Here is a 17,006-nt window from a genome sequence, read left to right on the forward strand (position 1 = left end):
TTGAAATTTGTTCTGCAGTTCCACTACTCACTGGGACACACTGACACACTTGGTGACCATCACAGAGAAGAATTTCACTTGCTTAATCTCGGCCTGGACACACCAATGCAGGTCTATCCTGGATTCTGGCACAAGCCCCTCATGGGAGCTGTGCTCATTTTGGCTGGACACTGTTTGCTCCAGACCTTCATCATCATCTTCCAGCCCCATTTACAGATCCGCTCAACCTGCTTCATGTCTCCCTTATTTTCATGTCCCAGAGTTGAACACAAATTTCCAATCCACATCAAACAGGGAGAGGGGCAGAATTCCTGCCTCCTTCACCTTCTGCCCATGCCGTGGACATGAGCCCAGGACATGGGGAGTTTCTGGTCAGCTCGTTAACGTGGTGGGGCAGCTCCAGTTCTTCACCCACCAACACTCCAAGGCTTTCTCCTCTGGACTGCTCTCAATCCAATCATCATCAAGTCTACAGCCATCTTTGGAATTGCTCCAAACCACATGCAGCACCTTGCGCTTGGTCTTGTTCAGCTTCATGAAAATGACAATATCCCACATTCCCAACCTGGTCCAGCCCCTCTGAATGCCGTCCCTTCCTTCCAGACAACCAACCCCACCACTCAGCTTGGAGTGGTCCCTGCTTTTGCTGATCACCCCACTAAATCCCAGCACCCTGATTTCTGACAATGATTCAAAATTTTAACAATCCCAACATGAGTCTTTCTGGGTCACCGCTCATCCCCGTTCTCCGCACAGGGACGTGGAGCCACTGACCACAAATCTCTGAGTGACACCATCCCGCCCACTCCTTATCCACCAAATGCTCCAACCAACATCCACATCTCTCCAGCTTAGAGACAAGGATGTTGTCTGGCACAGCAACAAAGGACTTGCACAACTCCAGGTGCAGGATACCAGCACCTCTTCCCTCATCCACCCATTTTGGGGTGAATACCAACTCATCAAAGCTGCTGCCAAGGTCAGAAGGGCACAGCCTCGAGAGCAGGACACGGGATTGCAGAGCTGTGGGAAGCAAAGCGTTCCCAACCTCGTCACTCACCAGGCTGTGCCAGGCAAGAGCAGCTGGCCCGGAAAATGCCCCAATGTCATGGACAATGGCTGTCCACAACCTTCAGCCGTGGATCATCCTTGAGGCCGTGCTCTGGATATCCCTCCCCTGAGTCTTGTCTTCCTTGTTCCCAGTAACCCAGAGATTCACGGAGTTCTCCACAATCATCCAAGCAGAGCAGGGGCAGAATCTGCTGCACCTGGATTGGAGCAATCCCAACCATGCAGGATAAAGGCTGGGGGATGAGGGGATTGAGCCCAAGGAGGAGCACTTGGGGTGCTGGTGCATGAAGTATTGGACATGCCCTGCCATGTGAATGCACCAAACAGAAACCCCTCTGTGTCCTGGGCTCATCCCCAGAGCGTGGGTGGCAGGTGAGGGGGGGATTCTGCTCCTCTGCTCATCTCTGGTTAGACTGGAGATATGAGTTCAGCTCTGGGACCTGGAAAAAACGAAGACATGGACCAGCTCAGCCAGAGCTGGAGATCACCCTGGTAGACAATGACAGGCAGGAGCAACGGGAGTCCAGAAAAATTGCACACAGCACCCACGAGGGGCTTGTGCCAGAGGCAGAGATAGACCTGCATTGGTGTGTCCAGGTTTGTGTTGCAAAAGCTGAAGGGTTCAGGTGATAACGCACTGGAAGTGCAAAATATGGCCCTGAGTAGTGGAACTGCAAAAATAATACCTAAGAGTCATCTTGGTGCATTTTTTAACCATCCCATGTGGCCTCTACAAGCCTGGCTTAGTGCTGAGTGAGACTGGAGGAAGCTTGGGACAAGAAAGAAGGAGTCACCAGAGGTAGTGATGCAAGAAACCTTTATTGAGGTAGAAGAGTGAAAACTCAGGAGCAGCCAGTGGGAGGGAGCTGGTCTGAGGTGCAAGGAGGGCCAGCATCAGCCAAGGCCCCTTCCTTTGGCGAGGTTTGGCCAGAGCATCGAGGCTTTCCTGCCCTGCCATGGGAGCAGCACAATGGCGGAGGTGCCCGATGGCCTCTGGCTTGGGAGAAGGGGTTTGTCCAGAGGGGGCTGGACAGAGCTGAAGGGTCCATGGAGAGCAGGGAGCAGGAGAAGAGCAGGAGGCAGATGGGCCATGTTTAGGGACAGCCTGGGCTGCCCATTGGCTGCTGCCTTGCTCGGTGCCCTGAGAGCAGGAGCTGGAAGAGCTGAGTCTGCTTGAGAGCCTTGTCCCAGAGATCCGTCCTCAATGCCTGAGATGTGTTCCAGAGAGTGGGTGGTTGGTGTCAGGGGTGGTGCTGAGGGCCCTTAGCAGATGTAGCCGCCCCTCCTGCCATAGCAGCTCAGGCCTCCCAGCCCATAGCCAAATCCACGGACATAGCCAAGGCCGTAGCCACCAAAGCCACCAAATCCTCCAGAGATGGGCTGTCCCTGCACACTGAGCTCAGTGCCCACGGCAGCCGAGGAGGTGGATCCAACGGCGGTGCTCTGGGGGAAGGAGGTCATGATGGGTCCTGGCAGGGTGACCAGCACAGGGGAAGGCTGGATAACAACTCGGGAATCCTGGCATTGCAGGGCACAGGGCTCGTTGCAGCTGTTGGCCAGCGGGGTGGGTCCGCAGGGACTGCAGATGTTGTTGCAGGCCATGGGGGTGGTGTGGAGGGTGCCTGGAAGAGAAGGAGGTAATGCAGAGCAGGGGTGAGGGTTGCAAGGGGTAGTGATGGAGTGTGGAGGCTGTTGTGGGGCTGTGGGGAGGCGTGAGGGCTGCTGAGGCTGGGGCTGAGCGTGCTGGAAGAGAGGGGCCAGGGGTGCAGGATCAGGAGGGTCAGGGGTGTGAGGCTCACCTGGTTCCTGGAAGAAGCAGGAGGAGAAGGAGTCAGGAGAAGTGTGTGAGGGAGAGAGGCTCTGGGCCGGCTTTTATGCTGATCCTGGAGGGGTGGGCCAGCCTTGTCCCATGGCCTCGGGCATTTTGAGGCAGCAGCTCTGGCCTGGCCCAGCCGGGTGATTCATGAGTTGGGGAGTGGTTTCCTTCATGCCATTCTGCAATTCCATGTCCTGCTCTTGAGGCCATGTCCATCTGACCTTGGAGGCAGCTTTCTGTCAGGAGTTGGTATTTTGGAGAATTTGGTTGTTTAGTTGTCAAAGGAGATTGAATAAGCAACCTCAGCCCTGGAGATTTGCAATCTCATCAGTGAGGCCATTTTGTGGTCTAACTCATGTGCTGTGGTTTGTTGGTGCCTTTTGAAGACTGGGACTCTGTTCGGTGCCACTGGATGTCCATCAGTCATTGTGTTGCACCCAGGAATGCTGAGGGAGCTGCTTCTGTCCTGAGGCGGTCACTCTGCAAAATCATGGACAATTTTGTGCCTGGGAGTGTTTCCTGATGGAGGACAGAGAGCTCCTGGCCTTGTGTCTTGAATGGGGTCGGGGAGAGGATCTGGAAAAAGTGAGGCTGTTCAGGCTGTATGTGTTACAGTGTGATGGTCCATTTGGATTTCCTAAATTTAAACTACAACCTAATCTGTCAATTAAAATTTATTTCTTGACCTCTGACAGAAATTTAAGAAATAAACAACAAATGGGGCCCATCCCTTTGTTTCCAGGCTGGTCCATGACGTCGATTCGTTTATTCCGCATTCAAGCTGTAAGGTTTCACAATTTATATCCTCTGAGTCTTGGAATTATGTTCCTCTTAGCAAATAACTATTAATTACTGACATAGGGTCAGCAACCCCCTCTTCCCTTCACTGCCATTATTTGGGCATTTCTTTGTGGAATTCTCAGATTCCACATCCTTCTCTTGAGGCCATGTCCATCTCACCTTGGCAGCAGCCTTTAAGTGTGCCTTTTGGAGATGAAATTTTGGTGTTGTGGGTGCAGCATGAAGAGGTGACCAAAGCTTTGCAGAACTGAGGCCGCCCTGCAGCACTGGCTTGCCGTGGTCTGTGGCTGTGTTGGGGAAAGTTCCCCCAGCCTCTCTCGGCCCTGACAAGCTGCTCTGGGCTTTGCTGCTGTTCCAAGTACCTGGTGTTGCCCCTTCCACCCCATTCCCTCTCTCCACGCAGTTTCTCCAGCTGTCAAAGCCTGACTGGAGATATCACCTTTATCATCAGTCATGCTCTGAGGGTGCCTTGCTATCCCCTCTTGGCTGGAAGTTTTACAGTGATGGAAGGATTTGATATTCAGGGGTTTTGGGATCTTTACATGGGATGAGTGTGGAGGAGCAAGATCACTTCCCTGGGCAATGTCTGATTTGCAGAAAGAGGGTTTGGAAATTGTCCAGGGTTTTTGGAGTGAGTATTGCACGATCCTCAATAACCCAGGCAAGTCCAGGTGTCCAGTGTGGTGGCCTGAGAAGGATCTGAATGGCAGGGCCCAGAAGGTTGAGGTCTGGGATGTCCTTCAAACAGGCAGAAGCTGAGAGAGCTGGGAGCTCTTTCAGGCAGGAGGCAAGAATGCAAATGGGAGATGTTCCCAATATGCCATGGAATGACCTCGGATGACACCCGAGTTCTCCTCAGCTTTTTCTGAACCTTCTACGTGCCCTGACACACGCCACCAACAGCCACACACTGGTCTCTAATTCTGGCAGTTCAGAGGAGCCGCCAAGGTCAGATGGACACAGCCCCAAGGGAAGGACATGAAACTGCACAACTTCAGGAAGGAAAACACTCCCCACCTCAGGACTCACCAGGCTGGGCAAGGCAAAAGCTGCTGCCTCAAAAATACCCCAAGGCCATGGAACAAGGCTGGCCCACCCGTCCAGGATCAGCATAAAAGCCGGCCCAGCACCTCTCTCCCTCACACACTTCTCCAGACTCCATCTGCTCCTGCTTCTTCCAAGAACCCGGTGAGCTTCAAACCCCTGACCCTCCTGATCCTGCACCCCTGGCCCCTCTCTTCCAGCACACTCAGCCCCAGCCTCAGCAGCCCTCACGCCTCCCCACAGCCCCACAACAGCCTCCACACTCCATCACTACCCCTTGCAACCCTCACCCCTGCTCTGCATTACCTCCTTCTCTTCCAGGCACCCTCCACACCACCCCCATGGCCTGCAACAACATCTGCAATCCCTGCGGACCCACCCCGCTGGCCAACAGCTGCAACGAGCCCTGTGCCCTGCAATGCCAGGATTCCCGAGTTGTTATCCAGCCTTCCCCTGTGCTGGTCACCCTGCCAGGACCCATCATGACCTCCTTCCCCCAGAACACCGCCGTCGGATCCACCTCCTCCGCTGCTCTGGGCACTGAGCTCAATGCCCAGGGACAGCCCATCTCTGGCGGATTTGGTGGCTTTGGCTACGGCCTTGGCTATGGCCGTGGATTTGGCTACGGCCTGGGAGGCCTGGGCTGCTATGGCAGGAGGGGCGGCTACATCTGCTAAGGGCCCTCAGCACCACCCCTGACACCACCAGCTCTGGCCTCTGCCAACAGCTCCTGCAAGCAAAGCACCTTGGCTGATGGTTGCCCTGCTTGCGCCTCACTCTGGATCCCTTCCATTTCATTTTCTTGTCTCTTTGTTCTTTTGCCTCAATAAAGTTTTTCTGCATCAAAGCCTGAGACGCCTCCTCTTCCTTTTTGAGTCCCAGCAGTCTCACATCCTCACCCAGCACAGTGCCAGGGCAGGGCAGGACTTTGTTAAACAGAAAAGGAGCACAAGAGTTTTCTCTAGGAAATGCGCCAACAATATTCAACAGAACCACCACCACCCGTAACAAACAAGCCCCGCACATGAAGCAGAGAAGGGGGAGAACCTCCCAAAATATTTTGCCATCGAAACACCTGCTATACCAAAGACACATTAATGCTCTCCTGCTCAAAGTCTCTCTCTGCCAGCACACAAACTCTCTTCCCAGCAGGACCCCCAAGCCCCCTGAATAAAGGCTCACAGAATTTTCCACTTGGGCAGGAACTCTGGAGTGCAAGTGCTTCATTCCCTGCTGCTCAAGCAAGCCCAGCAAGAGCAGAGTTTCCCAGCACCATGGACAGTTCATTTTGATTTCCCACAAATTTTAATTTCCCACAAGTTTTGATTTCCCACAATCTGCACCTCCTCTTCCCCTCTGCGACCAACCTCACACTGAAAAATCCTTGCTTTTTTCCCCACAGAATTCCATATTTTCACTTGTCCTCTTTCCCTCTTGTCCTCCATGTGTGCACCGCTGAGAACAGCCGGGCTCCCTCGGCTTCATCCTCTGCCATCAGAGATTTGCACACACTGATGGCTGGGAGTCCCATCTCTCTCAGCCTCTCCTCTAGGAAAGATCCTCCTTTAGAGCATTTCTGGCTCTGAAATGGTCTTGATTCACTAAATCGACTTCATTTTCACACTGGGGTGGCCAGGACTGCCCACAACACCTCACACGTGACCCCACCAGTGATAAACAGACAGCAAAAGTCACCTCTCCCTGCTTGGTCACTGTTCAAGATCTTGGACACCTGAGGTCCCTGCTCCCACGATGGTACAGGGACACCTCCAGCTTCGTTTCCCCTCCACCACACCCACAAAGGCTTTTTTGGAGAAGAAAACAATTGTTCCAGCTGAGACTCAGACTTTTTATCCCACCCAGGATGAGTGACTCTCCTCACCAAGAATCAGGGCTTGGCACCTGTCCTTGCTGAGCTCCAGCAGACCCAGGACCACTCAGGTTTTCAGTGTTGGCCAAAAGGATCCAACTCCTGGATCCTGGGGATTTGCTGCCATCTGGACTTTGGGACACTGAGCACAAGCCTCTGGAGCCAGCCCTTCAGAGCCTTCTCAGGCCACCACTCTGGGCACTGACACAACTCAGACTTGCCTGGTTGCTGAGGATCATGCAATGCTCACCTCCAAGAACACTGTGAAACCTCCAAATCCTCATTCTGACCATCAAATACTGACCAGAGAAGTGTCCTCACACCTCAGCCTAATTTGGGACCTAAAATGCCCTGGATATCAAAACTGTAAAATCAACATAGAAGAGCACAGCCAACACGAAAGTCAAGGTTTAATGTCAGAGTTTGCCAGACTGGGGAAATGCAAAGAACAAGGGACTGTGATGGAAGGGGCAGCACCAGATACTTGGAACAGCTGCAAAGCTCAGCCCAGCCTGACAAAGCTGAGAAAGACTGGGGACAACTCTTTACAACACACCCACAAGCCACAGCACACCAGGGCCACAGGATGACCTAAATGATGACACTCCAGCTTTCCAAAGTCCTGGTCACGTCTTCAGCCTGCCCAGACATGAACCATCAGCAGCAGGATTTGGTGGCTGTAATTTGCAATTAAAAGAATTAAAAGCTGCCACCAAGGTCAGGAGGACATGGCCTCAAGAGAGGGACGTGGAATCAAAGAATTTACAAAGACACGCCAGAACCATGAGAAGGGAGGGGAGAGGATCATGCTGGCTGTCCGTTAGTAATTATTGGGTTTTGCTCAGAGGAACACAATGTTAACATTTATAGAACAAAAGTTATGAAACCTCGTGGCTTGAATGCTGAATGAGAGAATCGAGGTCACAGCCCCGGCAAAAAGGGATCAGGTTTGTTGTTTGTTTACTGGATTTCTAAACCAGGTCAAGGAATACATTTTAAATGACAGAGAATGCTGTCATGTAAATTTGAGAAATACAAATGGAACCAAACATTGGAACAAGCTCAGCCTGGCCGTGCTCTTGTTTTCCAGATTGTCTCTCGATCCCACTCAAGACACCAAGGCCATGAGATCTCTCTTATCCATCACAAAGAACTCCCAGGCACCTGGACCTTGCCAAGCTGTTCCAGAGTGACCTCCCCAGGAGCTCTGCAGCAGCTGCCTCAGCATTCCTGGGTGCAACACAATGACTGATGGACACCCAGTGGCACAAAAGAGAGTTCCAGTCTTCACAAGGCACCAACAAACCACAGCACATCAGTGCCACAAAATTACCTCACTGATGACATCGCAGATCTCCAGGGCTCTGGTTGCTTATTAAGCCCTCACTGAAATACATTGAACAATCACATCCACCCAAATACCAAATTATTAATGTTCCTGCCAAGGTCAAATGGACAGAACAACAAGAGTGGGACACGAAACTGCACAATTATGGCAGGGAAAACATTCCCCACCTCATGACTCACCAGTAACGAAAGACCTGCTGCCTAAAAAATACCCCAAGGCCATGGGACAAGGCTGGCCCACCCCTCCAGAAGCAGCATAAAAGCCGGCCCAGAGCCTCTCTCCCTCACACACTTCTCCTGAGACCTTCTCCTCCTGCTCCTGCCCACAACCAGGTGAGTCTCAATTCCCTGAATCCCCTGACCCTCATGCTCCAGCCCCTTTGGCCCCTCTCTTCCAGCACGCTCAGCCCCAGCCGCTGCAGCCCTCATGGGTTGGCTTCCCACAGCCCCACAGCAGCCTCCACACTCCCTCACCCTCCTGCATCCCTGCCCTGCCTCACCCCCCGCTCTCTTCCAGGCACCCTCCACACCACAGCCATGGCCTGCAACAACATCTGCAGTCCCTGCGGACCCACCCCGCTGGCCAACAGCTGCAACGAGCCCTGTGCCCTGCAATGCCAGGATTCCCGCGTTGTTATCCAGCCTTCCCCTGTGCTGGTCACCCTGCCAGGACCCATCATGACCTCCTTCCCCCAGAGCACCGCCGTCGGATCCACCTCCTCGGCTGCCGTGGGCACTGAGCTCAGTGTGCAGGGACAGCCCATCTCTGGCGGATTTGGTGGCTTTGGCTACGGCCTTGGCTATGGCCGTGGATTTGGCTACGGCCTGGGAGGCCTGGGCTGCTATGGCAGGAGGGGCGGCTACATCTGCTAAGGGCCCTCAGCACCACCCCTGACACCAACCACCCACTCCCTGGAACACATCTCAGGCATTGAGGACGGATCTCTGGGACAAGATTCTCAAACGGGCTCAGCTCTTCCAGCTCCTGCTCTCAGGGCACCAAGCAAGGCTGCAGGCCACACTGTCCCCAGACATGGCCCATCTGCCTCCTGCTCTTCTCCTGCTCCCTGCTCTGCATGGACCCTTCAGCTCTGTCCATTCCCCTTGGACAAACCCCTTCTCCCAAGCCAGAGACCCTCGGGCAGCTCTGCCTGGCTGCTTCCTCCCCCATTGTGGGGCAGGAAATCCTTGATGCTCTGGCCAGACCTGCTGCAATCAAAGGATCTGTGCTGATGTTTGTCCTGTTCCACCTCAGACCAGCTCCATTTTATTTACTTCTCCTGCTTTTTACTTGTTTTTTTTTGCCTCAATAAAGTTTTCCTGCATCATAGCCTCAGTTGATTCCTTTTTCTTTCTTCTCCCAAGACTGTTCCAACCTCTCACAGCCTGAATCCAGGTTTCAATTTTCCATCAGCTCCAGCAGGCCTCGGGTTTGGTGTTCACCCTTTTTCCACTCATCCCTGCAGAGATGACCCTCCAAGGTGCCAAAACGTATTCAGGGAAATATTTCAGCCCAAACAATTGCTGGTGCAATTTTTCCTTCCTTTTTGACCAACCTCCTTCCCTAACACCACTCACTATCCATAAGGGGAGAAACACAAAGGATTTCTGGAGGCAGGGGGGAAAGGAAGAGGAGAGAAAAGAATGGGAAAAATGTGTTATTCCTTTCCATGGGTTCAGCACTGGCTTCAATGTCTCCATTTGTTGCAGTAAGGTAGAAAAATTATTTTAAAAAGTATTAAAAAAAAAGAATTATAAAAAAAAATTATCAGAAAAATTATAAAGAAAGACCTCTCATAAAATCAAGCCTGCTGTCCTAAAATCAGTGGCTGGCCTTGTCAAGCTAGGACTTCGCAATTCCCCATGTGGAAGCAATCCTGGTGTGAGTAGTTTGTTAACAAAACAATCTATTCCTGGGTGAAAAAAAAACAACTTACACCTGTATAAGCTGTTTTTACACTGTTAGATAGAAAAATGAGAATTATCTCTCACAAACAACTTTTCCTGCACGTACACACTGTGGGTTGGAGTGACCAATCAATACTGGATAACAATCTATTACTAACCAGTAAATTAATTGGCAAGAAATTACCAACCAATTTGAGTCTGTAAAAATGTGAAAAAAACGAGTTATGTGAATAACGAATGGGCTTTTGGATTTATGAAATGGAATTATAAAACTGTTTTATATTCCAATACCCATTGTAAAGCACTGACCAAACAGGCTCTGGTCCCTTTTCCACAGGGAAAAATTCCCTCATTGTCCAAGGCATCTCCTGTCTCCTGCATCAAAGCCAAGGCCAAGGAATGGCCACAAAAACCATCCCCATGCCTCACTTCCATCCCTGGAAGTGTTCAAGGTCGGGCTGGGTTGGTTTAAAAACAATTTTCCATGGAATTGGAAATATTTGCTTTGGAAAGCAAATATTGAAAAATTCCTTCCTGGAATTCCCCATCCCTGAGAGGCACCAACATCCATGCGGGAATGGCACTTGGGGACATGGCTGGGAGTGGCTTTGGCACGGCCTGGGAAAGAAGAGCTGGACTCAGTTTCAGAGGACTTTTCCAATCTCAACAATTCCATGATTTTACGCCCCTTTGGAAGCTGATTCCAAGATTTCAATTCCTTACAATAAATATAAATATAAATATAAATATAAATATAAATATAAATATAAATATAAATATAAATATAAATATAAATATAAATATAAATATAAATATAAATAATTCCTTACAATAAATATAAATATACTTATATATTTATAAATATATAAATATCCAGTTTTGCCATCTACAACCTATGGCTCAGTCCCTCTTTTAATTGTGGCCAATCCTAATGAGCCACTTCATTGATAAGAACAATAAACCAGTGATAAGGCAACGATAACCCCCTGATAAAATCCCACTAAGCTTTTTCATTATCTACATAAATAATTCTAAATTAATTGTAATTTGATGTTCCCTTTTATGTCTCATCCATGTTGACGACCTTGGAGATCCTTCCCAACCACAAATTTTTTAGGATATGATTTAATTAGTAGAGTGGATCTTCCCATCAAACCCTATATCGACAAAATATAATAAAATGTAATTCATATTAATCCAGATTTTTTTGGAGCCTTTGACAGTGAGAGTTTAATCAACCGGAAAAATTAATTTCATGACACTTTGGTGTGGAGGTGAAACTGTTGTTCACCTTTTCCATGTCCTATAGAATCAAGACCCCTGATTTTCCACTTCATAATAATAATAATAATAATAATAATAATAATAATAATAATAATAATAATAATAATAATAATCTCTCAAAATCAGCTGCAATTGATAAATCCACCAACAGACCCCCACAAGCAGACGGGGAAGGAAAAATAACCCCATAAAAGTTAAAAAAAAAAACCCCAGAAACCTCCTGTTTTAAGTAAATCCATAAAGCCCCACCAGGATAAATCAGAATAAATGCCAAAAAAACCCCACCAGGCAAAGGCCTTCTGGGGGAGAAAGGCTGCCAAAAAAATAGAAAACACCTGCTTGGAAAACTCCACCTGAAGAAATTATTAAGATTGAGAAATAAGCCCACAAAAATAGAGGGAGAAAAGGAAAAGAATAAATTTTAACAAAAAGAGGGGAGAAATGGCAAAAAAACCAAAAAAATGTAAATTGTGAGAAAGGGGGAAGGACAGTGATCCAACAGCAGAATTCCACCCAAAATTATGAAAAAAAGAGCAAATTCTGGAATTTCCCAAAGCAAATCTGCTGGATGCTGCAGACCCCTCAGTTCTCTGCCAATTCCTGTCACTGTTCACCATCCACAGGGTCCCTGGACCACCAATTTTGGGTGCTGTCACCTCCTGCCCTCCCTGTCCCCACCCTGATGGAAAGTTTGGGACAATCCAGAGGTCATGGAATTGTGGAAGGGTTTGGGTAGGAAGGGACCTGGACAGGAACAACTTCCACCATCCCAGGTTGCTCCAAGCATCATTCCATCACTCCATCATTCCATGATTCCATCATTCCACGATTCCATGACTTGCTCCAAGCCTGCCATCCTGGTTGCTCGTCAGCTGCTCCGGAGCTAACGAAGCTCATCAAGACTCATCATGTGCAAAATCCACCAGGCACGGAGGGAAATTCCCAATCCATCGGGAGCCAGCCAGGAGCCCCCGCTCCACCAGACTTTTAGGATGGACCTAAAAACGCCTTTAGGATGTTCTAAAAACATGAGGGATCATCAAAGTTGCTGCAGAGCGATTTTAATGATCTCCCAGTAATCCCTTAAAGCACCACATTAGGACAGATCCATCCTTTCGGGGCCACCTGGAATCCTGGAGGATCAGGAGAAGGATTCTTGCCCTGGGTTTCCAACCAAATCTCTTTTGGTTTGTTTGCTCGCCTTAAATATCACCTAAAAACCTCTGCTGACCTTTCCAGCTGAAAGGACGGCTCTGTGCCGTTAACAGCTGGAATTTGTGACCTTGGAGGTCTTTTCCAAACAAAATAATCCCATTATTATTCCAACCAAAATAATTCCATTGATTATTCCACAATTCCAGCAAGAACAGCAGCAATATTTTGTTTTAAGAGGAAGTTTGGCATCGTTATTCCTCAACAGGAGATGTCACTTAGATTCTCCTCCCTCTGCTAATTGAAATTCCCATAAACTAGAATTAAATTAAATTCCTTCAAAAAGGTACCAAGTTCAACAGGAGCCCTCAGAGAAACGTGGCTGTTGCAATTTGAAATGGAATCATGGAATGCTTTGGGTTGGAAAAGACCCTCAAGATCATCTCGTTCCAACCTCACTCCACCATCCCAGGCTGCTCCGAGCCCCGTCCAACCTGGCCTTGGACACTTCCAGGGATCCAGGGGCAGCCACAGCTTCTCTGGGAATTCCATTCCAACCCCTCACCACCCTCACAGGGAGGAATTCATTCCCAAGATCCCAAATTCCCCTCTGTCTGTTCAAGCCATTCCCCCTGTCCTGCCCCTCCAGGCTCTCGCCCAAAGATTTCAGCCAAATCAAACTTTCCATGGGAAACAAAGGGAGCAAATCCATCGGCCACATCCCTTCCCTCCAGGATCCCACTGCCAGCATCCCCTTACTCCTGACCCTGGGAAGGGAGCCCAAGGCCCTCCAGCCTGGAAAAGCCTCTGGAGTGATGGCTCTGCCCAAACCAAACCCCACGGCCTTGGAATAAATGGAATTCACCTCTCTGGAGAAAAGCTGCCCGGACAAAGGGATTGGGATAATCCGGGGATGGAACCAGGTGGATTTTAGGGTCCTTCCCAACCCAAACCATTCCATGAGGATTTAGGAGCCCAATCCGTTCACCTCAACAGGGTCAAACTTTAAAGGGAATTTTTGGGGTTTCTTCCTGGGCCTCCTTGGGCCTGTGCACACCAGGACAGGCTCCGAGCCTTCCTCTCCTCCCAGGTTTTGTTATTCCCTGGCAGGATTGCTCAAGAACCAGGAGAGGACTCAGGTGCAGGCTGAAATTATATTTTTAATATAATATTATTAATTTCTCGAGGACCGGAATTATATTTTCCACTCCCAAAATCCGCGGTTACTCAGGAGGGCTTTGTGAATTCCTGCGGCTCCCGCTCTCAGGTGGGACAACAACATTTCCCAATTTCCCAACGAAAAGGGAAGGACAAGGACAGCTTTTGGAGGAGCAAAGCAAACAGAAATGAAGATTTTATGAATGAATATTTTTAAATTTATATTTTATTTTACGTAATATTTTTATATTTATGAATGAATTCATTTTTTATGAATTTACAAACTATTCAGGCTTGTGTGAACATCAGGAGAACCACGAAAGCAAACTCACCGACATGGGGGAAAAATATTATCCCAAAAAAATGCTCTCCATCCTGGAGGAGTCTTGTCCTCCACCTTCATTCCTTAAGGTTGGAATTGCAACAGGCTGGGGGGAATGGAGAGGGAGCAAAGTGTTAAAATTTGGGATTAAAACATCAGCACTCCAAAAATTGGGATGCGGAGATGCAGTGGAATAAATGGGATTGGATTTTATTCATGGAATGATTCAGGTTGGGAGAGACCCTCAAGATCACCCATTCCCATCATTTCCTTGAGGAGAAAAGTGGATTTAATTTTTACACTGTTCCTCTTGTTTAATCGTTGGGGGGGGTTTCAGAGTTGTTCCAAGCCTTTATATAACTTAAAAATATTAAAAGACAACAGTCTCATGTTTCCATGGTGACGGGGACAGTGGGAATTCACGGGCTCGAGTTGTTGGCATCTCATTCTTAATCGAGGTTTAAAAGTCAGAGAAATTCACTCGGAGCCTCCCTGAAAAGCTCCAGGCAGAACAAAGAGAGGCCGAGTCCAGGAATGGAACCATGGAATGGTTTTGGGTCGGAAGGGACCTCGACCAAGTGCCACATCACACCCCTCAGAGATGTCCTGGTTTTCCCCTGGAAGGGTCCAAGGCCGGGTTGGACGGGGCTTGGAGCACCCTGGTGTGGTGGGAGGTGTCCCTGGCCATGGCAGGAGGGCGGAATTTGATGAAATTCCCTTCCAACCCAAACCATTCCATGATTTGGTGATGGAACGGATTTTCTCGGATCGGGATGCTTAGAGAAAAGGACAAAGCTGCTCTTTTATTCTGTAAAAATCAGGTTGAAAAAAAAAAACCCCAAAACCATAAAAGCAACCAGCCCGAAACGAAATATTTCCAAAACTAAACCTAAAGAGCAACAGGAACAGGAGGAAAAAACCCAAAATTTCACTGACTCACCCTTTCCCAGACTCCATGCATGTCCAAAAGGAGAAAACCTGGAGGGTTTTGGGTCCTTCTGCTCCCCCAAAAAAACCAGGGCTGGACGTGAGGGAGCTCTCGCAGCCGTGGAGAGGAGAACGTGTGAGCAGCACCCCGGGCACTGCTGAGACAGCCGGCCAAATTCCTGGAAAAACTGCAAGTCAGGGATTGTGCTGGGGCTGGAAAGGGAATAAAAGGGTTTTGTGGTTGGTTTCTCACCGTGACCCAACTTGTCCCCTCCTGAGAAATTTGAATTTCCCCGAGTTTCGGCCACGGGGTGAAAGCTGCTCCAAAAGTCTCGTGGTGTCCTCAGCTCTGTTTGTCACCCTGGCCAGGTGTCCTTTATGCTCCCAAAAATATATTTTGGGCTTTGTCCTCGGGGTGTTTGGGGTTTTGGGGTGTGCTGATGGACATCCCAGTGAGGGAATGTCTGAGGGAGGGAAAAATTTGGGGTGAACAAATTTCAGGGGGGACCCCAAGGCTGAAGAGTGGGCAGTGCTGGGGAGGCCCCAGAGGGGTTGGAGCCTCTCAGTTTGGGGTCTCCATCCCCATCCCAAAAACACCCGGGAGGGAATGGGAACGTGGATGAGAACTGGGGGGCACAGGGGTTGTGGGGACACGGGGGGGTACGAGTCCCACAGGGTACAGCGGGATATTTTGGGGACACAGAGGCTGGGGGGGGGAGTGTCACAGACCCCGGGGGGGGCTCCGTGGCCACCGAGGGGTGAGGATCCCGGGGGACCCTGGTGGTCCCGGGCTGCTGGCGGATCCCCACGCGTGAGTCTGGCGGAGATGCGCACAAAACAAGCACAGAGCCCCCGTGGGAGCTCCCACGCGTGTTTCCCCCGCTCAACTTCGGGAAATACGGGATTACCGTATTTAAAAATGTGACTTGCGCACCACGGATACCGTAACTTTTCCAAGTGCGCATCGCGGCGGTACCGTAATTTCCAGCACGCATGCGCATTGCCGCCGCTATTTCAAATGCGCATGTGCAAAAGAAATACCGGATTTTTTGAACGTGCGCGTCGCGCTACCGTAATTTCACCGTGCGCATGCGCACTGAAAGGAACGTATTCTAAATGCGCATCATTGCACGGTTACCGTAATTCCAGATGAGCACTTGCAATCACAACTAAAACAATTCTGATTGCGCATCACAAAATAACCGTACCTCGACATGCGCATGCGCACCTTAAGTACCGTAATGTCCAATGTGTATCGTATTAGCTTGTGCCCAAGAGCGCATGCGCACATCAAGTAGCGCAGTTCCAAATGAGGCTCGCTCAAGTACCGTATTTACAAATGCGCATGCGCATCTCAGCCGCCGTAGGTCCAGAAGCGCCGCACCGCGATACCGTAATTCCAAATGCGCACCTACAACCGCCGCGCTTCCAGATACGCATGCGCACCACAACGGCCGTAATTCCAAATGCTCATCCAAGCACAGCTACCGTAATTACAAATGCGCATCACGTCTCAAGCGCCGTAATACCGGAGGTACCGTGTTTCCCAATGCGCATGCGCGGCATAACTACCACTTTCAAAGGCGCATGCGCACCATCTCTACCGTATTTCGTGTGTTACGCGTCCCCAGCGCACATGCGCACCACAGGTACCGTAATTGCAACCGCATATACCAGAAATGCCATGTTTCTAACGCGCATGCGCACGATTACCGTATTTCCCAACGAGCAGGACAATTCAGTAGTCACGAATGCGCTTGCGCGCCGGGGCTACCGTAATTCAGAGTGCGCATCACGACACAACTACCGTATTTCCTAGTGCGCATTCAACACAACTACCGTATTTCCTAGTGCGCATCACAACTTGTGACAAACGCCAATCACTTTTTTTTTTAAATTTTAAAAGTTTAATAGTAATAAAATGGTTATAAAAATAGTAATACAATTAGAGTAATAATAATTTGGACAAATTGAATTAGGACAATATGAGACAATAAAGACAAAGAGTTATGGACGTCCAGGTACCTTTTTCTGGGCAAAATAAGCCCGGAAAAGGACACACGTTAACAGAGGATTAACCCTTAAAAACAATGGCCTGTTGCATATTCATTCAGATCATACATGATGCATAAATTCCATTCAAACAGAGGATTCTTTCTGGTCATCATCAACTTCTTCCTCTGAATCCTGACAGCGCCTTCCATGCAGGAAGAAGTTCGTTTCTTCTGATAAATTCACTTTCTCGTAAAGATTCAGGTGTCCTGTGGCTGCTATCTCGCTGCGAGTCCTTTCTTTAAAAAAAGTGT

The 17,006-nt window shown here is 49.4% G+C and overlaps 2 protein-coding genes, 1 long non-coding RNA gene and 1 pseudogene across 5 annotated transcripts; 2 read left to right on the forward strand and 2 right to left on the reverse strand.

The window, feature by feature from the left end:
- Positions 1-2,334: 2,334 nt before the first annotated feature.
- LOC139587568 (feather keratin-like) lies at positions 2,335-3,097 on the reverse strand (annotated as a pseudogene).
- A 1,976-nt stretch (positions 3,098-5,073) lies between these two features.
- On the forward strand, positions 5,074-5,439 carry LOC139587518 (feather beta keratin-like). Its single transcript, XM_071421951.1, has one exon. It carries the CDS (start codon positions 5,074-5,076, stop codon positions 5,407-5,409), a length of 336 nt encoding a protein of 111 aa, XP_071278052.1. The 3' UTR covers positions 5,410-5,439.
- A 3,047-nt stretch (positions 5,440-8,486) lies between these two features.
- LOC139587519 (feather beta keratin-like) lies at positions 8,487-8,882 on the forward strand. The gene has a single exon (XM_071421952.1). The coding sequence runs from the start codon at positions 8,487-8,489 to the stop codon at positions 8,820-8,822; it is 336 nt and encodes a 111-aa protein (XP_071278053.1). The 3' UTR covers positions 8,823-8,882.
- A 4,623-nt stretch (positions 8,883-13,505) lies between these two features.
- LOC139601168 (uncharacterized) lies at positions 13,506-16,267 on the reverse strand. Of its 3 annotated transcripts, XR_011682824.1 has the most exons (4): positions 15,929-16,267; positions 14,714-14,913; positions 13,784-13,879; positions 13,506-13,613 (listed from the first exon to the last, which is right to left on the reverse strand). It is a non-coding gene; the product is annotated as an uncharacterized lncRNA (long non-coding RNA). The 3 variants fall into 3 exon arrangements; XR_011682823.1 differs by lacking the exon at positions 13,506-13,613 and having other exon boundaries at positions 13,660-13,879; positions 16,112-16,267; XR_011682822.1 differs by lacking the exon at positions 13,506-13,613 and having other exon boundaries at positions 13,660-13,879.
- Positions 16,268-17,006: the final 739 nt, after the last annotated feature.

Source organism: Agelaius tricolor, unplaced genomic scaffold (genome assembly GCF_023055355.1).
Source record: "Agelaius tricolor isolate 1412-34295 unplaced genomic scaffold, bAgeTri1.0.p SCAF_2, whole genome shotgun sequence".
In the NCBI taxonomy this organism is placed as follows: Eukaryota; Metazoa; Chordata; class Aves; order Passeriformes; family Icteridae; genus Agelaius; species Agelaius tricolor.

What these genes read in the sequence shown, in the direction of transcription:
- LOC139587518 (XM_071421951.1), top strand. Translation starts at nt 5,074, where the DNA reads ATGGCCTGCAACAACATCTGCAATCCCTGCGGACCCACCCCGCTGGCC.
- LOC139587519 (XM_071421952.1), top strand. Translation starts at nt 8,487, where the DNA reads ATGGCCTGCAACAACATCTGCAGTCCCTGCGGACCCACCCCGCTGGCC.